The sequence below is a fragment of the Hyperolius riggenbachi genome, chromosome 11, assembly GCF_040937935.1.
Source record: "Hyperolius riggenbachi isolate aHypRig1 chromosome 11, aHypRig1.pri, whole genome shotgun sequence".
NCBI classification, from domain to species: domain Eukaryota; kingdom Metazoa; phylum Chordata; class Amphibia; order Anura; family Hyperoliidae; genus Hyperolius; species Hyperolius riggenbachi.
Window position 1 is genome coordinate 89,375,834 of NC_090656.1, and position 23,494 is coordinate 89,399,327.

The 23,494-nt window shown below is 43.9% G+C and overlaps 1 protein-coding gene and 1 long non-coding RNA gene across 18 annotated transcripts in view; one reads left to right on the forward strand and one right to left on the reverse strand.

The window, feature by feature from the left end:
• SYT7 (synaptotagmin 7) overlaps positions 1–23,494 on the forward strand; it is a 945,664-nt gene that overhangs the window by 756,787 nt on the left and 165,383 nt on the right. For 14 of the 17 annotated variants that reach the window (XM_068261178.1, XM_068261176.1, XM_068261179.1 and 11 more), the window contains one exon: positions 2,760–3,137. The exons of the other annotated variants lie outside the window; for them this stretch is intronic. In XM_068261178.1, the coding sequence (XP_068117279.1) occupies positions 2,760–3,137 (378 nt within the window). The remainder of the gene's footprint in view (positions 1–2,759; positions 3,138–23,494) is intronic. 17 annotated transcript variants of the gene reach the window in all.
• LOC137538828 (uncharacterized) lies at positions 1,560–20,725 on the reverse strand. The gene is made up of 2 exons (XR_011024890.1): positions 20,361–20,725; positions 1,560–3,243 (listed from the first exon to the last, which is right to left on the reverse strand). It is a non-coding gene; the product is annotated as an uncharacterized lncRNA (long non-coding RNA).

Sequence of the window (23,494 nt, forward strand, 5' to 3'; positions counted from 1 at the left end):
TAACATTCCATTACAACGCAATGTCCCACTGTGAATGGCCATAGACCTGACCATTATGGGCGGATTCGACAAAGAGACAAATCGAATCTGATTAGAGATAAATTTGTCTCTTGGTTGAAACTCCCCATAAACTACAGGCCGATTCCCATCCGATTTCAGCATGAAATCTTCAGGGAATCAGCTGACTCTGTTGCGTCTGCACCGCCGCTGTCCCCAATGTATAACTCTGCCAACCCCCCCTTCCCCGGTGAGTGCATTTATACATTACCTGTCCGGTAGCAGCCTCCGTGCGGTGACAGTCCATCTTGTTAGGCAGCCGCATACACGTGTACACACTAGTGGCGCATATCCTATGAGATCAGACGCTATGCGCCGCTAGCGAGTATGCGGAACTCCGCAAGATGGACGATCACCTCGTGGAGGCTGACACTGGACAGGTACTGTATAAATGCACACACCGGGCACATTTATACATTGCGGCGGCAGTGATGAGGGTTTCGGCGCTCATTCTGAAATTGGCCGCCGTATCGTCACACACACAACCAACCAACTTCGGCCCGACATCTTGCGGCATGCCGGATCGACTATGCGACCAATGTCGGTCCCAAAATTGGTCGCTTTGTTGGTCGGGCATGCACTTGGCGGCACCGATTTTTATCCAATTAGATTATAATAATCGAATTGTATGGTCGATCTGCCGCCAAGTCATCTGAGGTATGGCCACATTTAAGTCTCTTATTTTCCTTCACCATAGTTTTCACAATAGTTTACCACTTTCAAGCTAGGACACTTTGTTGACAGTTCCAACATGTTTACAAGCAATAATGCGATGAATACATTTACAAGATGTTCAAGCAGATGATGTAGAGTTTGGTTCATAGACCAGCTGTTCTACTGAAACAGCATTGAATACAGTTAGGGATTAATTCAGCTTTTCCCGACTTTCCAGAGGGAGACACTGATGGGCAATGCAGGCTTAGGATAAGGGTGGGATAAACTAAAGTACCGTTCTTTTTATTATGTATAACATAAAGGATTATTAAGCTAACATTTATACAAATACTTGCAGTAACACGCTATTGGGACAGCCCTGTGAGGGTTTTTTTTTTTTGTATATTTATTGTGTGTAAAAGGAACCAGAGGTGAGAGACGTATGGAGGCTGCCACGTTTTTTTTTCCTTTTAAACCATACCAGTTGCCTGGCTGTCCTGCTGATCTTTCTGGGTGCAGTAGTATCTGAATCACATCTGAAACATCTTGTCAGATTTTTGTCAGACACATTTTATTTGCATGCTTGTTAAGGCTAAAAGTATTAGAAGCAGTGGATTAGCAGGACTGCCAGGCAATGTGCATTGTTTAAAATGAAATAAATAAAGCAGCCTCCATATGTCTTTCACCTCAGGTTACATTTAACATTATTGTTGTAGTAAAGACATTACTAACATTACTAAAGCAAAGTGTGTGAACTCTGTGACCCTAAGCCATATTGTTCTTTATAGTGCTGCTATCTATACAGCAGCCAAACATACCAGCAGGGGGAGCACTGAAGAAATATTAGATATTCATCACTCATATTTATTATTTTCCTGATGCAAAGATAATGACAACCTCTATTTTAATAGATTTTCAAGTCTGATTTTGTATTTCATTTATATTTCATTGAGGAGCACTATTGTGAAAAATGATGACATTGAAAATACATACTTATAAGATATGCATTTGTCCCAGAGTAAAATGAGCCATACATTACTTTTCTCCTATGTCGCTGTCACTTACAGCAGGTAATAATATATCGTGTTGGATTCTTAATATTTTCTTTATACATTTTGACAAAATCTGTCCACTCCTCGGAAAGGTTCTATCTAAAGATGCCGGCTGGCTTACCTACTCATTTGCACACTGTTTTGGTTGGTGGCCTGAGCAACTGCCATTCAGTAAGTGTTTTTGAGAATAAAGTAAACCAAATAATCCCCCATGAGGAGATGGAATAGTCCAAAATCTGTCAGGTTTTTGCTAACTACTATAAGTGATAGAGGCAGACTGTGGGAGGAATGTATAGGGCCTTTTACTCCGAGACAAATGTACATCTTACATAAATGTATTTTAATTGACGATTTTTCATAGTAGTGAATCTTTATTTAGACCCGGTGTCTACATAGAGAAATGACAATGGGACCAGAAAGAGCTATTACATTCTAGATGGGATGAAGTGCCATAGCTACAATACATGGGGCCCCCAGCAAAACTTTAATGTGCCCTTCCCTTATATTCACACCCCCTTGCCTCAATGGGGATCACTACAGCCAGAGAGTCTATCAGCCAGAGGTTATATAACAAGTGTGACCACATTGACCCCCTTCCCCATAACAACTATGGCCACAACAACAACTGCATTGAAAGGGGATCCAGTCTTGGATGTGGGCAGGATAAGAAGTTGGGGCTCTTATTGCTTTGGGCCCCTCTGCAGCTGTAATGGCTCCTCTCCCTATAGTTACACCTCTTATTGGAACTCATTTTCACTCACTAGCTTCAAATATCTCTTGAAATTTTGCTTACAGTAACATCTCCAAAACTGAGATATCAGTCATTCCTCCTAAGACTCTTTGTGGTGGGGCCCTGTGGCTTGTTCCAGACTTCTGCTTCAGACTCTGTACTGCTTGATTCTTGCATTCTCTCTAATGTTCTGTCTAATGTTCATTCTTTCTGCAATGTCTACCCTTCACTTTTTCTTTTCTCTCCTTTTTTCTACCTTGCCTAAGCTTTGTGGATCCTACTTTGCCAGCAGCCACTACCCTCGACCATATCCCCATCTCTGGAGACCTAAAGTGTCAGCGTCCGCGAACACTTCTTCGCCAGCAGAGCCTCCAGCAACCTCTCAACCTTCACCAAAAGCACAATAACGGCCAGCCAACCACCAGCCAGAGCCTGGGGCAGCTACAGCTGCAGCAACAGCCTCCATCGTCCAGCAGCAGTAACACCAGCAATCCCCGCTCACAACGCACAGGCGCCTCACGGGCCCCATCCTCAGCTGGGTCCAAGTATAGGACAGCCGGCATCAGGAACCGGAATAACCCAGGCAGTTGGGATCATGTGGTTGGTCAGATTCGCAATCGTGGCTTGGACATGAAATCTTTCTTGTAAGTCTCTGCTCTCTTTCTCTGTTCTTTGTTTCTTGTTTTCCTTTCTTTATGTTTTTAGTAGAATAGAGTTAAGACAAGTTTTAGCATTGTCATTAGTAACAATCTGCAAAAAAAGTTAAAACAGTGTCTATTAAAAATGTGTATCTTGAAGAAGAGGTGGTACTTATCTGTACTGTAGATGATATTGAGCAGATCTCACATTTTTTTCAGGATTGTCTTGTAGGATAGTTTAAAGTTTACAGGAGCTGATATTAGAGTGTTTTGGTAATTGTGATTTAATTAACCATGTAGCGTGTCTGATACAGTGGACATTGCGCTTGTGGAGGGGATACTGTCTTAGTAGACCTTATGGTGTTGGTTTATAAAGGTTGGAAAGCAGTGGAGAACAGAACTAATCCAAGAGACTGATTTGTGGTATTTCATAACACCAGCAAACCTGGATAAGATTTTTAACTAGTTGTTTTTACTACTAAAGTGTACCTGAACTGAGTGCAAGGTTCCTCTGTAATCTTACCTGCAAGATTCCCCTCCATCCTGTCCAGAATACAGGAGTCAGGCTTTCATCTGGATGCCAGTGAGGCCCAGTACTCTGTTCAGCTTGAGGAAAGTGGGTGGGGAGCTGCAGTGCTAGCTGGGTGAGGTGGGAGGGGTGATAATGACCATCCACAAGAAAGCCCAACTTCCTGTTTCTGGATGGGGCACAGGAAGATTCTGGCGATACAATTATAGAGGAACCGTTAAGCTTTTAGATGTAATACAATGGCAGTTTACTAAAATGATTATAGAGACCTCTTAGGACAAAGGTGTGACCTGCATCTCATTCTATCAGAACATCGTTTTGTTGCTGACTATAAAAAAATAATTCTGGGACTGCAGTGATGTGCAGCACTCACAGCAAGAATGTTTCCGTTTGAATAAATCCATGGTTTATTAGAAGACAGTTTTATAGTGTGAGTACATTCATGTGACTACAATAGCACAAACTCCCTATACAGTATTATGATATAATCCAGCTAAGGATTAAAGTATTTGCCTTCTAAAAAATAATAATGCATATATGGCTTGTTTAGAAATGCCCTTTATATATTACCAGCAAGTGTTTGCAATGATGCCTGGTTGATGTATGGCGGGATTACTTATCAGTCTTGATTTGCTTGTTGGTTATGAACTGTATATATACATATATTCCAAGGGCACAAGTATAGTGGTCATAGCAGGGCAGAGCCGGATTAAGGCTAAATGGGGCCCTAAGCAAAGTAACTGATTTGGGGCCCCCCCATCATGTCGTAATAGAATCAGAAGATGCAGCTGCACAGCAACATGCCGAGCTACTGGTTGCTATGGGCAACAGCCCGCTTTCCTCTGTGGGTGCACAATGCAGGGAATAGCAGCGGCAAAATGCAGAGTGAGAGATGAATGGCTGGGACATTTGCACTCAGGGGCTGGGGCACCCCTGTGAAGAGGGCGCTAGATATCACAGCAGCAGCACTTTCCCCCTGCATCTCCAGCCTGGCAATAGCAGAAAGCTCTGGACACCGCCAAACTGGAAGCCGTTCCCCAGACAGAATTACATAACCACCACCGAACAACCGATTTCCTCCCAAACTAGATCCCAGTGAATACGATAGTCCAGCAGAGGGAGAATGACAGCACCAGATGACTCGCATTCACCTATTGCGATCCAAGCAATAGAGGTCCTGTCATCCGGAGCCCATCTGTCTCCTCTAGAGTGCTGCCGTTCTGTTACTACTATTACTATTTCCTACTTCCTGTCTGATTTGAGAATCAGGAAGTTCAGAGCGAGCGGCTGCACTGTAGAATAGACAGATGGGTTTCAGATGACGGGATCTCTATCGCTTGGGTCATGGATAGGTGAGTGAGCGTTTGCCATCTGCTGCTATCATTCTTGCTGCAGCTGTGGTTCTCTGTGGGAAGGGAGGGAGGAGTGGCAGCGGCAGAGCGCACAGTAGCAGGAGGGGGACCTAGGAGGAGAGCCTGGCTCTGAAGACAATCAGCAGCGCACGGCATCATTTGACAAGACAAGACAAGACAAATAACATTTATATCTCGCTTTTCTCCTGGCAGACTCAAAGCGACAGAGCTGCAGCCACTAGGACGCGCCCTATAGGCAGTAGCAGTGTTAGAGAGACTTGCCTAAGGTCTCCTACTGAATAGGTGCTGGCTTACTGAACAGGCAGAGCCGAGATTTGAACCCTGGTCTCCTGTGTCAGAGGCAGAGCCCTTAAAGGGACTCCGAGCAGTGCCTGTGGGTATGCCTTTAAGCATACCCACAACTAATTAATTACATCCTCACACCTACTAGCATGATGTTTGTAATTATATCCCGCTGGGTTCCTTATATTTCATTGCATTGTGCTGAATCGACCTGCTGACTTTGGAGAAAAGTCGTCCTGTGTAATACAATGTAACTATAGAAAGATGCATATCATTTTAAAGCTCTCTTTCTCCTCTTTCCAATGATAGATAAACTGCCACCCTACGCCTTTTAGTTTTCGCTATTTTCGCGATCGAAATTGCTGTGGCCGCAAAAATTCAGAAAACTAAAAGGCATAGGGTGGCGCTTTATATATCTTTGGAAAGAGGAGAAAGAGAGCTTTAAAATGATATGCATCTTTCCATAGTTACTGCACTGCTCAGAGTCCCTTTAACCATTATACCATCCAGCCACCGCTGACAGGATGGCGATGGGGCCCCTTTGATTCTGATTGTGGGGGGGGCCCAAGCGACTGCTTTTGTTGCCTGGTCGGTAATCCGGCCCTGTAGCAGGGTATGTGATTGACATGGCCTATTAACGGGGGAACCAGACCTTTCTAGTTACACAGTGATTTATGTGGGTAGCCATAGATTTTGTAAACACATTAAGACAAAATGAAGATATATATATATTACTCCATGTGAGTGGTTTGTTTTTTGGCCACAAGCTTAGGTCCTCTACCAGAGGTTGTGCAATACTTTAGCTGTTCCAGGCACTGCACTCTTTTGAGCAGAGATTTCTGATGTGTTGGCATCTACTTCAGCTTAAGAGTGCTACCACTACTGGGACCACTTTTGGCCTCCACTTTCCATGTCTTCTCTAGCCCCACTTTTAGGTCACGTTAAATCTCCTGCTTCTCTTATTTCTTCCTCTGATATTGCCATTGCTCAGCACTGCTACAACTATCACCATTGCTGTCCTCCGGTCCTTGTCTACGGCCACGGTGTGTGGTTGACTTACCACTACCAGTCTATCTGTCCGGATTTGTTGTTACCATTATAGAATGGTGCAGGTCTTAAGCCTAGTACATACTTTAAATAATGATTGGCCAATCACTGACCAGTTTTACCACCTCCATGTAGTATGAAGGTTTCACCTACACAATATACTCATACTATTCAATATATGTTGCCCCTCATACTTCATGAAGTTGGTAAAATTGGTCAGTGATTGGCCAATCATAATTGAAAGTGTGTACCAGGCTTTAGCAAGTAGATTGCCAGAGGGCCCCATAATGCAGTTACATAAACACAATGAAAAATGGATGCACTCTTGCTAGGTACAGTATATAAAAAGCAATGTCCATGCAGTGCAGTTCGTTCGTCCTTAGGTGTTCAAGCAATGGAAAGACTGCACTACAAACATATACAGGTACAGGAAGTACATCTACCCAATTTCAGTTAACCTCTTATAGACCAATATCATTCTTATTGCAAAGCGTCCATGCTTTACTAAAGTAGCTAAAAAGGAACTCCAGTGAAAATAATGTAATAAAAAAAGTACTTCATTTTTACAATAATTATGTATAAATGATTTAGTCAGTGTTTGCCCATTGTAAAATATTTCCTCTCCCTGATTTACATTTTGACATTTATCACATGGTGACAGTTTTACTGCTGGCAGGTGATGTCAGTGGAAGGAGATGCTGCTTGCTTTTATGGCAGTTGGGAACAGCTGTAAACAGCTGTTATTTCCCACAATGTACAAGGCTCCCACAGTGTGATGTCAGAACCATGGTCCCGACATCACACTGTGGGAGGGGTTTCAAAACAATATCAGACATACAGAACCCCCTGATGATCTGTCTGTGAAAAGGTAAAGATTCCTCATGGGAAAGGGGTTATCAGCTACTAATTGGGATGAAGTTCAATTCTTGGTTACGGTTTCTCTTAAGCAGGACACAACACAGCAGTGTCTTTCCTGCAAGACAAAACACAGTAAAAAAAAGTATGTGATCATTGAGACACAACTGTTACACCTTTATATTGATAAGATGATGCACCTGCCAGTCTTGATAAAGCTACTGCATTCGGCATTTTAACACAGAACCTTCTCTCTGACAACCACATGCCCTATACACAGTTGATTTACTCTCAATATTTCCCTGGTCATATTAACTAACTTCCTACCCTTTTCATGTGCAGCAGTCCATTTCTTTGTTTGTACTGGCAGCCCTCATTGCATTTGCAGCCAACAAGTAGGCAGCACCTCCCGTCTGCCAAGGGCAACAGTAGTATCAACCATCCATTTGCAGCGGCAGCTTCCATTCTACGTGCAGCCCCCTATAGGCAGCAGCAGCCTTTTTCCATGTCTACTGTTTCTATGTGCTGACCTTCCATCCATTGCAGTCCCTCTCTATATGCAGTACCATTCTTAGGGAAACAGATCCTAGGGGACATGTGTGTCCTTTCCATGAATCTGGCCTTGTTGCCTTGAGGGTGTAGGTAAAGATGGTCTGTGTTTCCTGAACAGTGATCTCTCATACTTGCCTGGTTTGCCAAATGTTACTGAAATTCATCAATGAAGTTTCTTTAACTGACCATTTATGGTGCTCAAAGCATGGCTTGACACCACCCCCTCTTTTCTGTGGATGTTTACACCTATTGTCAAAACAGTTGGCCATTGATTGGTGGATCAATGTGTTCAATTAAGCCTTCATTTTTTGCCCTATGACTTTTTTAGTGATGAACAGACCAAATAGATTAGAACAATAACAACGTGTTTCCTTTCACAACTGAATATCTCTCACTGTGTTTTTTAGCACATTTTTCTTTTTTTCATCATTGCTCAGGACAATATCTCTCCCACGTCCCAGCCTGCAAATTAGTATCTGTGTTTTCAGTCTGGTTTGTTAGCAGACAGGGCCAGCCGTCTGCACTTATGGTTCCAAAAAGAAAAAAAAAGGCACAAAACACGTGTTTTATACTTTAATCTCATCAATTAACAGAGACTTCTACATCAAAGCGAACAATTAGTGTGCTGGCCAGAAGAGAAATCGGGAACAGAGAGATCTGCTGTCCCTCGGAGCTCTATTTATCCATTCTGTTCTGGGTACTTTAACCCATTCATACCCGTGCACTGCCACTTCTGTCACTCTGCACAGGGTCCCTTTCAGAATCAGACAGGCCCCAGAATATAAAAAAATAGAGTAGTTATCAAAAATGTCATGGGTAGGCCCCCAAGCACTCTTTATTGCCACCCACTCACCCACGCCAGTAGATTCCATAGGATGAGTGGTCGAGAGATCCAGGTCTCCCTTTGTTTACATAGCATTCTACCACACCATCCCTGCTATTATTATTATTATTAAGTTAGGGTAGAGAGACAATTTGTTTCCTACTCAATGGAATGATCACTTCCATAGATGCTTTGAATAGTAGTAATCCATACCAAACTGTTCCCTATTCGCTGCTTGCACCTCTAATACTGTGACTGTCCTTAGCAGATTTTGGTGCACCATATCAATTATTATGTATAGAGTGCTTGGAAGGGCCCAATGTAAAACTTGCAATGGGCCCAAAGCTCCTTAGCTGCGCCACTGGCCTCAGTCCTAGTACTGCTCAGTGCTATGCAAAATTTTGTAGCTGCAAATTGACCCACTGAGTGATCTTTGCTGAAATTCAGCTCCCGATCATTTTGGTGGATGAACTGTTTAATGTCAATTGTTATTTTTGGTAGCAGTGAAAAGATGATTGCCAGTGACTGCATCCAGGGAATTATTGACTTGTTCCCTAGTAAATGCTACACAAATATTATTTAAATGGTGTGATACTTACATTCCAGTATCCTATAGACAGAAAAAAAATGAGGATACCTTACCCGAGACAAAGCTACTTTTGGCAAAATTCAAATTTTCAGACAGGAAGAGGTAGTCTTGCTGCAATGTTCCCTCCTATCACCCTCCCATTCCCTCTCCTTTTCTGCCCCATGTACTCCTCCATAAGCGGAGGGTGATAGGAGGTAATATTGCTGCAAGCCTGCCTCTTCCTGTCTGAAAATTTTACTTTAGCCAAAAATCAAAAAGATTTTTCAAGGAGTGATTACAGGGACCATGATGGAACAAGGAGAGGATCGGACACCGCACAGAGGTGTGTGGATCCAGCATGAATGTAGCTCTGTGCTTACATTAGGTTGATTTGCCTTGAACCAGTTATCCTTTAATGCTTTAAATCCTTTCCATTGCTTCATGCCACACCCCAAACTATGTCCCTAATATACAAGCCAAATAAAGGATGATGACCGTACATGGTGATGTCCTTGCATGCCAGTAAAGTTTATTTAAAAATCACTAGCTGATGGCCCGGCGTTGCCGGGTATGTATTTGGCTGGTGTCGATTCGGCCCACTTTTTCTAACCTTAACACTCAATTACTCAATGACTAAGTTTGTGAGCTTTACGGTCTTTGGCATCAATAATTTGCACTAAAATGAAGCCAATCTGATTGGCTGTGGTTTCACCCCCTTTTCTGAATTTGAACCCCAGTCACCCAATGACCAACTGTAGCAGGTTTGAGGCTTATGCCATTAACATTGCAAGAATGACAGCAATTAAATATTCCCCATGAAAATCAATTGGTGAATTTTGATTGGCTTTTATAGGCTCCACCCACTTTTCTAAATATTAATTCCAGTCACCCAGTGACCAACTGTGCAAAGTTTGAGAGCCCTACCATTAACCGAGTAAGAATGGCTGCAGTTTACATTTTCCCAGTGAAATTTATATTTGTCTCCGCCCAATTTTTGATTATGGGGATAAAAAGTATTCTATATGTTATTCCAGGTATGTTAAAAAACATGAAGGGCCCGTTTCCACTACTGCGGAAACTGGGCTGAATCCGCAGAGTTTCCCCGCAGGCGAATCGCGCGGGGAAACTCTGCCATAGGAAACTATGGCGCCGCCGGCTGAATGGCTTACTTTAGCGATTCGGCCGATATTGCCTTCAGTTTCCGTGCGGGAGGCTGTGAATCCCATAGCCGTGCATGGCACGGCTTCTGGGATTTGTCAGCGTTCCCGCTGACAAAGAAAGGGCCACCGCGCGTCTCTCAGCCGTGCGGTGGCCAGTGGAAATGGGCCCTAAATAATGTGTATGAGTTCGCAAATTGTAAAAACGATAATCTTCCCTATTTTGAAAGTGAAACTTATAACAACATTTGTTAAAAAAAGATAATATATGTATAATAATTATAATTGTATAATATTATGTATAACCTTCATTTATCGTTTCTTCATGTAATAAAATCTGAAAATATTGTTTGTAACAATGAAAAATAACTGTAGTAAAACATTACTAAATATTACTAACATTTTACTACAACTAAACCTAACCCTACTCTCATACAGAACCCTCCCTGTACCTATCCCTAACCCATAGACCTCCCTGGTGGTGCCTAACCCTAACCACCCCCCTGGTGGTGCCTAACCCTAACCACCCCCCTGGTGGTGCCTAACCCTAACCACTCCCTAGTGGAGCCTAACCCTAACCACCTCCCCGGTGATGCCTAACCCTAACCACTCCCTGGTGGTGCCTAACCCTAAGACCCCCTGGTATTGCCTAACCCTAAGACCCCCCTGGTGGTGCCTAACCCTAACCACCCCCCTGGTGGTGCCTAATCCTAACCACCCCCCTGGTGGTGCCTAACCCTAACCACTCCCTAGTGGTGCCTAACCCTAACCACCCCCCCGGTGATGCCTAACTCTAACCACTCCCTGGTGGTGCCTAACCCTAAAACCCCCTGGTATTGCCTAACCATAAAACCCCCCTGGTGGTGCCTAAGACCCCCATTAGTGATCGCTTTATTGTGTGGATAATAATGTTTTACAAATAGTGACTGTAAAAAAATATTATGATTTACTTACTGATTGCTTTATAATGTGAATAATAATGTTTTACAAACAGTAAGTCATAACATTTTAAATAGGGCTTTAGTTACATACGATAGATATGTTTAATATATTTGTAAACGTGATTTGTCACGGTCGCAGTTATAAAACGTTAATAATCTCCGGGCGCAGTTATAAAACGTTAATAAACTCCGGCGCCCTTTTTTCTTGTTCGGCACCCATTAAACGATATTTATTATGGGAGTGAATGGTGGCGCCCTTTTTGTCCACTAGCTGCCGGCACCCTTTTTTTCCTGCTTCCGTGTATTCACAAAGCTATTATTATTGGATGATTTACTTCTGCAGTCTACAGAGACACTGTGATGTATTCACTAAATGTTGGTAAAGATGCTGCATCCAGAAAGCGCAAAGCAATTTTACCGGTCTTCCAGCAATAAGGGCCGGTTCACATTCGGCACTTGCCCGCCTCTTCCCGGCTATCGCATTTGGGTCCACTGATCGCGATTTGGCGGGTGAAATCTCATGATTTGCTGTGATTTACGTTTGTGATTCCCGTTCAATAGAACAAGATTCACAGCGCGATCGCCCCCTGCTGCATGCAGCGCATTTGAAATTCATCGCAATTGCAAACGCTGCAGTGTGAATGTATCCATAGGGATACATTAGGAGCAGTGCTTTGCTAGGCGCTGAAAAAGCACTGAGTGTGAACCAGCCCTAAGGATGCGAACGTTCCACAATTAGCTTAACTACGCGGTACCCTGACAATGTACAAATTACCTGGGCGAGGTAAACTTGGCGTTCGCTCCCTGCGCACAGCCATTTTACGCAGCAACATTTAGTGGATACACCGCAGTGTCTCTGTAGGCTGCAGAAGTAAATTATGAAATATTTCTCTAGCAGCAATTAATCCTAATTTCCTGCTCATTATGTTACTAATTATTATGTCACCCCTTTGTAATGCAATCATTCATAATATTCCCTTCCAGGATTCAAAAGCAATACTCTTTACATGAAATAAGAAGCACCCCAAGGAGACTAAATCTAAAGTTTAACCAGTAAGCTCTCTCCCACTTGCCCTCTCTCTCTCTCTCTCTCTCTCTCTCTCTCTCTCTCTCTCTCTCTCTCTCTCTCTCTCTCTCTCTCTCTCTCTCTCTCTCTCTCTCTCACACACACACACACACACACACACACACACACACACACACACACACACACACACACACACACACACACACACACACACACACACACACACACACACACACACACCACCACACACACACACACACACCACACACACACACACACACACACACACACACACACACACACACACACACACACACACACACACACACACACACACACACACACACACACACACACTTGCTCTCTCCCTCACTCTCCCACTTGCCCTCTCTCTCTCTCTCTCTCTCTATCTCTCTCTCACTTGCTCTCTCTATCTCTCTCTCTCACACACACACAAAATGGGATGAGTAGCATAAATCATGAGGAGGATACAGCTGTAAGTGACACAAAAACAGGAGCAATCATGGTGGCATATGGCTAGACGTGGCAATGATGTCAAAGGGGCCCCAGAAATCAGACACCTTTCCAGTAGTTTCTTCTGTAGGCCTTAGCCTAGGTTACCTCATGTGATTTTAGGATCTGCTTATACCTGTATGTAGAAGCATAAGGCTAGTATGTTGTGACTATAAGTTTGCAGCAGATAGAACTTGGAGGGGTTTTGTTTTGGTGCTCACTAAATTCCGCTTTTATGGTTGGGATACACTGTGTCCCACCCATATTCGTCCCGCTTATTATCTTGCAGGCGGTGATGCCCTTCACAATATTGCACTGGACATTCCTGTGTCTGGTGCAAATACACTATGTGAACAGGCCCATAGGAAAATATGTGTCCACTCCATTCTACATGCCCATTGGTCTGCTGCCTCAACTCCAGAAAATGGCCCGGCAGAAGACCTAGTGTGACCTGTCCCTGACTCCTAGTTAGTACTTTTTGACTCCCTTCCTACCTACCTTTCCAGTTTTTAATACATTTTATCTCTCTGGGCACTTACTATTGTCCACTTTATTATCCTTACTGTTGCCCACATTAATAAATAATTACATAAATAATAGTTTATTTTTAATCTAATCTATGAGTTTGTTGTAAATACACATTGATGCTGCAGTTTAAAGAATAACAAACTAGTAATTTTATGGGGTGAAACACAATCATATTAGCTTCTAGCAAGTTAAAAGACAGGTGTTATTATAGTATTACAAAATAACAAACATGAGATGGCACACCACAGAATTTTGCTGTTTCAGGTTAATACCTTTCTTTAGGTGCAAACCTATAGTATACTTTTAATTGCCACTGCTTTCCTCCTTTGCCCCTGAGATTCCACCTGATACAGGTAGTGCACCCAGGACTGGTGGGCCTAGTTGCTACAGCCAGCATTTACTTTTGTTTTGTAAATTAATCGGCTGCTTCCTCCAGCCACTGGATGGCACAATTTGGTGCAAGTTTGGTTGACGTTTATCCAGTGTGTGCATGAGGCATTAGCCTTCAGTAATGGAATGAGCTCAAAGTAGAGTAAGTTAAGGTGACCATACATCAGGCGACTTGGTGGCCAATTGACCATCTGATTCGATTATTATAATCGAATTGTATGAAAATCGGTGTCACCAAGTGCATAGCTGACCAACAATGCGACCAATTTTTTAGGATGAAAATTGGTCGCATTCTTGATCGCGCATGCTGCAAGATTTTGGGCCAACTTGCTCTATCGGGTGTGCAGTGGGAATGGCGTGCAATTTCCAGATGATGGACGATTGCAACAAAACCCCGGTGCTGTCCCCTCTAATGAAGAATGTGTCGTGTGCCACCCCCCTTCCCCCGGTGCTCCATGTAAAATATACATTACCTGTCGGCGGCCTCCGCTGCTCCGGGCGCATTCCCCTCTTTGTACACGCACGCCCCACGTGGTTTCCTAGTACATGCGCGCCCTTACTAGGAAACCACAAGGGCGCGCTTGTATGCAGAGGAGACATCCCCGAGGCAGCGGGGAACAAGCAGAGGCCGCCCACAGGTAATGTATACTTGGCACGGGGCACTGGGGGGACATTTACATTAGGGGGCGTGGCGGATGCGGGTCACAAGGCCGATTCTGGATCTATTTCAGCATGAAATTGGTTTGGAATAGGCCTGTTGTGTATGGGCTGCTGACAGATCATCAGATTCAAGAAGAGAGAGATTTGTCTCTTGGTCAAATCTGCCCATACATCGCTAGATGTATGGCTACCTTAAAACATCATCTTTACTGAACCAAGGATCTGTGTGAATGGTTAAGTGGAAAAAATAGCTGCCTCATCTGTTAATAGGTAACTGGTTCTCATTAATACAGTCACGGGCATTTCATTTGCATATCACCTGTAAATTCTCCACTTCAGCATATTCCTTTGGTGTCAGGCATTTAGTAAAGATGGTCTGCTAATTATTGCTTGAAAAAGAAGACAACCCAACAAGAAGCTAATTAAAATACGGGGCCAATAGGTCACATTTGGCAGCAGCGGCTATAGGAGGTAAATAGTTAAGAGATCCTGCAGATTGCTTATGCTCATTAGTTCTCATTTCCATGGCCGACAGTCTGTATGTAGCGATAATTCATGCGTCCATGTCCCAATAATTACTCTAACTGCCAGCACTTTTGATAGAGGGATAATAGAGATGTAATTAATATGGCAGTTGTAAACGTGACCTTCTATAAGAGCAATCTCTTAAACATACCTACTGAAGGGTTAGAACTGAATTTTTATAACAGCTGAGCTTCGTTAATAGAATTTTGTGCATTAAAACTGCGTGAATTATTCTTTCGAAAACCAACAATGTGTAAAAAGCAGGCCTAAACTCACACCATGAATTTGTATTTGAAGCCCTGTAGTGATTGAGAACTTTCCTTAACCCCTTCAGTATTGGAGGGTTCTGGCCTCTTAAAGGACACATCCGAGCACTTTAGAAATAAAAAAAATCCACTTACCTGGGTCTTCCTCCAGCCCCTGCCAGCTGTCCTGTGCCTCAGCTCCGCTCACTGATGGTGGCCCGGGGTCCCCTTTAGCGCAAGATCCGCACTGCGCATGCGTGAGCGGCTCTAGAGCCGCACTGACATCATCTGGACTGTACTGTGCAGGCGCAGTAGTTCTGCACCTGTGCAGTACAGTCCGGATGATGTCAGCACGACCAGTGAGCCTCATGCTGGAGCGCAGAAGAAGCCGACCCAGACGCCTATTGGAGGGGACCGGGAGCCACTGGAGCTGCGGCGACGGCTGCCAGGGGCTGGAGGAAGCCCGAGGTAAGTGCATTTTTTTTATTTCCAGGTTGCTCAGACTTTCCCTTTAAAGTGAACCAGAGACGAAGCACCCTCATGTATTTTACCATATATATCAGTAAGAACATTAGAGAAAACACTTACCATGCTCTCCGTTTCATCCTCACTGTTAAAAGTGTCTGTTATCAGCTGTGATAAGAATCCCATACTGAGCATTCAGTCTGGCTTTGCCGGGAATAATTATAGCTGAGTCATTATAGCAGAGCCACAAGGGGGCAGGCTTGGGCTTGCAAAGACACCAGAGAAGACAGACTCAGCTATAATCTTTCCATAGCAAAGCTAGACCAAGTGCTCAGTCGGGGATTCTTATCAGAGGTGATAACAGTCAGATTAAACAGAGAACAATGAAACAAAGAGCAGATGAAGTGTTTACTGTCATGTTCCCACTGATTTATAAGGTAAAATACATGCAGGTGCTTCAACTCTGGTTCTCTTTAAGGACCAGAGCCATCCTTTTCCTATTTTTTTTTACATTGTAATCACCATGATTGGCTCACACTGATCACAGGTTCATTGGTTCCTGAGCGGTGTACAGAATTCAGCTGTCACCGTGGGTGGCGCTACACTGGGATACGCTGGGGCCCCCCTCCAGGAATCACTGTGCCCCTCCAAGTGCCCCCCGAGTGCCATAAATACCTCACAATCATTGCAAGATCCCTTGTAATTAATGTATCTGGATGACACTTATATTTGCAACAGGAATAGAGTCTGAAGAGTCTGAAGAAGGCTTACAAGCTGAAAGCTTACCGTTTTTCTTTTAATTTACCCAATAAACTAAAGCTTGCTTTTTACAGACAGGGAGTTTTGAATCAGATGATATTCCTGATGCAAATAGCACCATCATTTGAACAATCTGTTCTGTTCAAAAGCCTCCGAGTTCTGTTTGTGATGTTTCCTTTGTGTTCTTATCATTGCTGAACTAGTTAGCATTACATTTATCATCTGAGTTAGGCAAAAAATATCTAAAGCTCGCCATACAAACATCAATTTTGATCACCCAAATGAGCCCCACCAGCCAGCCGCCATGCCTGGAGCCTCCACTGTCACTAGGACAGCTGAGCGAGCCTGCTGCCAGGGCGACGAGCGGGGTGAGTGCACGGCGCTGATCTACGTATCAACATATCTGATCTATGTAGACTGGGCTTAAATTTCAACTAGCTTAGTCTGCAAATAGGATTGAATTGTGTCTGCCAGTTTAATCAAGACATTCTCCTTTCCTGTCTTAAAGTACCCCTGAACTGAGAGGGATTTGGAGGCTGCCATATTTATTTTCTTTTAAACAGTCCTGCCGAGCTTTTTGGTTGCAGTAATATTCTAAAAGAAGTATTGAAAACAGAGAAAAATCCTTCAGCCGTAGCACTATAGAGTAGCAAAAATAATGTGGCGCTGCCTGAAGCCTTTCCATATATACATTTCTCAGGGTATCCTTGACAGGTATTATCTAATCAGCATAATTACATGATCAGGGCCCAGCCAGAGATGTGTTAGGATGCATTCACACTATATCCATTTCATTGCAGAGTAATTTAGTTCACCGCCCATACAATAATGGGCCTGTTGACATCTCTGCATTGTAATGGATAGAGTTATTCTAACTCGCTGCATGCAAGCTTTGAATTAACATGTATAATATAACCTGTGCAGAGTCCATTGCAGTTCACTGCGTATGATACATTTAGCACACCACTGTACACTTTTACACATAAATAGAATTATAAATGCAGCATCTTGGTTCATAGATAAGTCCAAAGCCGTAGCCAAACAAAATCTATTATGCAAAATGTATTTGGTGTCCAAAAGATCAGCATGCAGAATGCTACATAAAAAATCACAGTGACAAGTTTTTCACATAATATACAGGTGTGGAGATGGGCATTTGCCTTCTTTAACTATTTATTGACATTCTGCTGAGCTGGAGGTGACACAAGGTTACTGATTCCGAGCCCTTCCACTAAAGGAAAGAGATCAGCTTATCAGTATCATAAAACATCCAATCTTTATTTGTCAAAAACAGACATATGGACATTGGACAATAAGCAATTCAGCAGTAACAGCTCATGTGTTCTTTTTCTTTTGATACGCGTGAGCTGTTACTGCTGAGTTGCTGATTGTCCATTTGTTGTTTTTCACAAAGATTGGACATTTTACGATACTGGTGAGCTGATCCCTTTATGTATGGTGGAGTCTGGATCTTTGGCAGGTAGATCATGCTCCCAGTAAATAGGGTAGATTGTAGCAGACAATCCCTTCTGTGTGCACCTTCCACTAAAGGATTGCACTTATACAAAATTTCAGCCACCCCCCTTGACACATCTTGGGCTGTATTCACTAAAGCTTGCTAACACAATTAGCACACCTAAAAGCTCTGCACATGCAAAGCTGTTACTGATAGCACCGTCCAAATGCAATGTATGCTTATCAGGCTATTTTGCACACAGACGTTTCGACGTTTCGTGCGCACCGGTGCAACGTGTAGCGCGCACCGTGCAGCTTTGCATATTAGCACGTGCAAAGGCACTTTGCCTGTGCTAAGGGGCTTTTCACTGGCATGCTTACACTTACCATGCTTTAGTGAATCAAGCCCCTTGTATTTTTGAAAGCCATGTCCAGGCTTTTGTAAACATCCCCTTAAAGCGTACCTGAAGCAGCAAAAAACCTGAGTAAATGGAAGCCTTTGGATAGTCCGAAGCAGTCTTTCTGGGGTTCCTTGAGGACTTTAAAAGGGTTCTTTGAAAATGTTCCCTTCAAGATGAACTGCCCCTGGTGGCAGGGTGAGAAAGTTTCAAAATTACATCCCTGACTCCTCTGTGTCCTCGTCAGAAGAGGGTCCTGGGCAGCAGCAGTAGTGTTTGAGGATGATCTGGGAAGCCTCTGGTTCCTCAAAATAAACAACTTAAAGTGTACCAGAGCTGCGGGATCCTAAAGATCCCGGGTGAGTATAAAATCCTTAGGATCCCGCAACTCTGGTTTACTTTAAATAGCCAGGCGTGCCAAGATAATTAAGTAGCTAAATGCCTCCCTAGATGCATAAATTAAGTATCCATGTTATCCAGATAACAGAATTAAGTAGACATGGGCCTCTAGGTATCAGTACAAGGTAGTCATATGTGCACCCCACATTTGAAATGCAACAAATGTTACCCTACAAATGTATAAGTAGCCAAACATGTCCCCCAAGTATAGCTAGCCAAAGATGTCCCCTCTAGGATAGGTAGCCCCCACCCCCAATATAGGTTACCTAAGATGTCCCCCAAGTATAGCTTGTCCCGCTAATGTAGGTAGCCAGTGATGTATCATCCACCCCCCCTCCCCCAATATAAGGTAGCCAAAAGTGCCTTTAGGTAGCCAAAGCTGTGGCCCCCCCAGGAATAGGTAGTCACCACCCATAGGTAGCCAAAAGTGTTCCCCCAGTGTAGGTAGTCTCTCCCATAGGTAGCAAAAGGTGTCCCTCAGTATAGGTAGCCACCCCCCCCCCCCCCCCCAACGACAGCCAAAGCTGTCCTCGTATAGGTAGAGTAGATTCTTCCCCACCCATAGGCAGCCAAAGTTATTCCTGCATTGGTAGTACCCTCCTCTCCATTAGGCAGCTAAAGTTGTCCTTGTACAGGTAGTACCCCCTCCCCCACATGCAGCCAAAGGTGCCCCTGTATAGTTAGTACCCCCCCAGCTGAGTAGCATGCTGGTGGAAGCAAGAAGACTCTCTCACTGACCACGCTGGCCCGGATCTCCCATTCGATCTTTCTCGATAGCCGCAGCATGCTCTGTACTTCCTGCAGGTGAACCAGGAAGTACAGAGCATGCTGCAGCTGTGGAGACAGATCGGATGGGAGACCCTGGCCGGCTGGTCGGTTAGAGAGTCCTTTTGCTTCGGCCAAAGTGCTACTCTGTATGGAGTGGACAACTTCAGAGGGGTAGCCCTAGAAGAGGAGGGAGGTTGGGTCCCCTTCTGAAGAAACAGCTGACGGAAAGCCTTTTGCTTCAAGGAGTAATAGGGGTGCAGGCATGGCGCTGTGGCACCCCGAGCATGAGCCATGCCTGCCTGCACCCCTATAGGTACGCCACTGATCACACACCTGAAGCAAGCATGTGGCTAATCTTGTCACATTTTTGCCAAAAACGTGATCTACTTGTTCACGATCTATAGCTAAAATTCTTAGAGGAAGGGGATCAACAGGACTGCCAGGCAGCTGGTATTGTTTAATATTATATACTGTAAATATGTCAGCCTCCGTATCGCTCTCATTTCTCTTTGAAGTCCTTTTGGACATAGGTCAAAGTGAAGTCTTTAAATGGTACTGGATAAAATATTTAAGCTTGCATATGCCATAGGCAGTCACTCAGTGAAAAGGTTTCATGCGGATTGTTGCCTGCAGCAGTGAAAGGGTTAAAGTACTACTTTCTCTGATTGCGATTGGCGATACATATTCATGAAAACAGAACAGCAGGACATACGCCCAGGACGAGCCACAGAGACGCTTTCCAAGCCCCAACTCCTGTGCACATGCATAAATAAGAGAAATCAGGCTGCGGCCTCCTGTGTGAATAGCTCAAAATAAAACAGCCAGATGCCCTCTTACCCACAAGAGAGATGTTGCCAGGAGAGTGTGGCATGTCCTTGATTAGCAAATGCAGAAGCATGGATCATAAGTCATATATAATCACTGTCCTAGCTGCAACTGGAAGAACAAGACGCTAAATAACCTGACTTACCTTAATGTAGTTACATGGCTTCCTTGGTTCACTAAGCCTTTACCAACCCACGTTGTAGTCGCCTGAACTCATAAGCATTCTTTTATGTGTCTACCCATATATGCTCACATATGATGATAGGGGGTGCGTGGTACGGTGTCTATACCAGAAATAACCTCACTCTGTCAGGGATGCGAGTAACAGCACTCACCGACACTTTGGTGAGACAACTGTGGGCTGTGAAAACCATTTTTTTAGCATTTCATATATAAAACTGTGTACTAAAGCATTAGTAAGTGTAGTGAGGCATTCTCTGCCAAGAAAGGCTTCAGCATTACAGGCTACTGCAAGTACAGGTGCAAATAATGTGTTATTTGTAATGTTTCATAAATGTGACAGTTACTTCTGCATACCTCCCAACTTGTGAAAGAGAGACACACCCCTGCCACACCTCTAACCACGCCTCCACCACACCCCTAGCCATGCATACTGCTAAATCCACACGGGTCCTTTCTATCATCACTAGTTTGTTTTTTTTCGGGTTTTTTTTTTCCTTATTAACATTTAAAATTAAGGAATATATCAATTTAAAGGTTGGGAATAAAGTTTGGAGACAGTTAAATACATTTTTCAGTAGAAAAATACTTACAAGTACACAGATCTGTACATCAGTCCTGAAAAAGGGACAAATGAGTGAGGAAGAGGGACTTGGTTCCCGACGAGGGACTGTCCCTCCAAAAAGGGACAGTAGGGACCTATGACTTCTGTATGACAAAGTAGGTAGACCCCCTGGGATGTCAGGCATCAGTTTAATGTGCCAGAATCTAAATAACCTAAAGGTCCCCCCCCCCCCCCCTTCCTTGCCATGGCTGAAGCAAAATGCCACACTGCGTCCTCACATATTATGAGAAAGGATATAAGCAATCACCATACTTTCTGAGGAGTCCTCTGGTCAGGAAGTCCTTAGTGCTGGTTTACACTGAAGACGCACAAAATGCATACATCCTAACTGATCAGTTGTTCTGTGTTTGTGTTTCAGCTGCTTCTTGAAAACACTTTTGTATGTATTGCATGCAGCAGTGTGTTGTGAAAAGCTTTCCGTTAAAATGCATAGATGAAATCTGACCCATAGGCAAACATGGATCTTCCCTTCACCTGCACTGTACATCAGTTGTGCGTTGCATTAAAGCTCACTACAACAGATTCAGTGTGAACCAGCCCCTATTGTCCAGTAAGCACAGGTATGTTCAGGGCTGGCGCTTTTATAGGAGAAAACTGGGCAATTGCCCCAGGTCACTGAGCCAGCTGCCAGGTCTTCCCCGACTGTGGTCCCCTGCAAAGTTTTGGGCAGTGTAGTGACTGTCACGGCTGGCTCAATTCTCCATTAGGCTGTGGCTCCGTGCGTTCCCATCTTCATACCCGCTGGCCGCATCTTCTCAGTGACATGACGGCATATTCTGTAACAACATGGCCCGGGTCACAGAGGAGAGGTGTCTCTGTGAGGATGAAGATGGGAACACACTGCCTAATAGGGGAGCGTGCCAGGTGGGACAGGTGAGTCGCTACATTTGTGGAAAATTTGCAGGGATTTATTGTTCACCGCAATAAAGTTGGGGGGGGGGGGGAGAACCTGGGGGTTAATGGGGGAATCTGGAGACAAAAGGGCCTCCTAAAGCTGTTGTGGGGGGGGGGGCTCTGTCAGGGTGGGCCCCCAGGATAATTTTGCCCAAGGGCCCCATGGTAACCAGAACCGACTTTTGGTACATTTCACTGATTACTCGGTTAGTGTGTGAGAAAAAGCTTCAGAAAGCACATTTAAACTGCTGTTTTATTTCAAAGCAAAGTATAAGCAAGGAAATGCAGTACTACCAGATAAACTGCAACTCCTGTAACTCGTGTAACAAGAGGGTTACTTTTCTTTAGAACATCCTTCAGTTGGTCTTTAAAAAAAGATACTTAAAACGAAGGGCCCATAAGGAAGTTAATAGTTTTTACTTTCTAATCAATGGGTGGAATCGGAACTACCGTTTTCAGGGTAATGTAAATTCAAACGAGATGGGAGCTTGTTCCTGGAGGCCTGCGAACTCAATCAATTTTAAGCACCAGTCTGGTTTATTCATTAAAAGCAAAAAGACGCAAACATTTTCTCTTGTTTGGAAAATCACACGCATATGAAAATTTGTTTCACATGGACAAATTCAATAATGAAAAGGCTGTAAAATCATTGGGAAGGCACTAATTAACATTTCTATGCTTGGTAGCTGCCATTAAACAGCCCATGAAGACCTCTAGGGAGAGCAAGCTGTCAATCATTGTGCTCAGCCATGAATCTGTGTCCCAGCAGGAAGAAATCGTAAGCTACCGCTGCAACTGGTTATATAGCCACAGCCTGTTCCCTCACTGACCGCTGTACTACCACATTGTTTGTATGCATGTAAAATCTGCTGTGCATTCATGCGTATCAGCCAGATGTTATTATTGTACAAACCACACCACAAACAAAGAGTAAGCAGTCATTGTTTTACATCCTTAATGCCTGACAAATGTAAGAGCTCATTAGGGATTTATGGGATTTGCAATTTCTCCTTATATTTTTATATTTAGATTTTTATAGCTTTCAGTGATGGGCCATTAGTTTTTAAGTGGCAGGAATTAAACGGCGTGTTTTTGGGCACTGAAATTTCTTTACGGTAGTGTGTCATTTTACTGCGGTGCTTTTTATCTTGGTGGTTTGTTATGCTCATCTTAAGGTATCCAATTATAATCTACTAACACTGTAGATTTCAATAGTTGTTACATAGATAATTGTACAGGATATCGCCCTTGTTGCTTGTGTGCCAGTCCTGACAATCGCTGCACAAGGTTACAGCATGCCACAGACTGAGAGAAGCATACATGCAGAGGCGTACCTATGGGTGGGAAAGGGGGGGCATATGTCCCTGGGCGCAGCACTGTGAGGGCGCTCAGCGCGGCCGCTGCACCGTGATAGGCAGCTCGCAGGCTGCCCAAACTGCCCCCACTTCTCTGTCTCCCACTGCAGAGGAGTGTAGAAGAGTTAGCAGCAGAAAAAGTGGGGCAGATCTGGCTATCTAAAGGGGGCACATCAAGCTATCTGAATGGGGGAAGGAGGCACTTTTGGCTTCTATTTGGGAAGG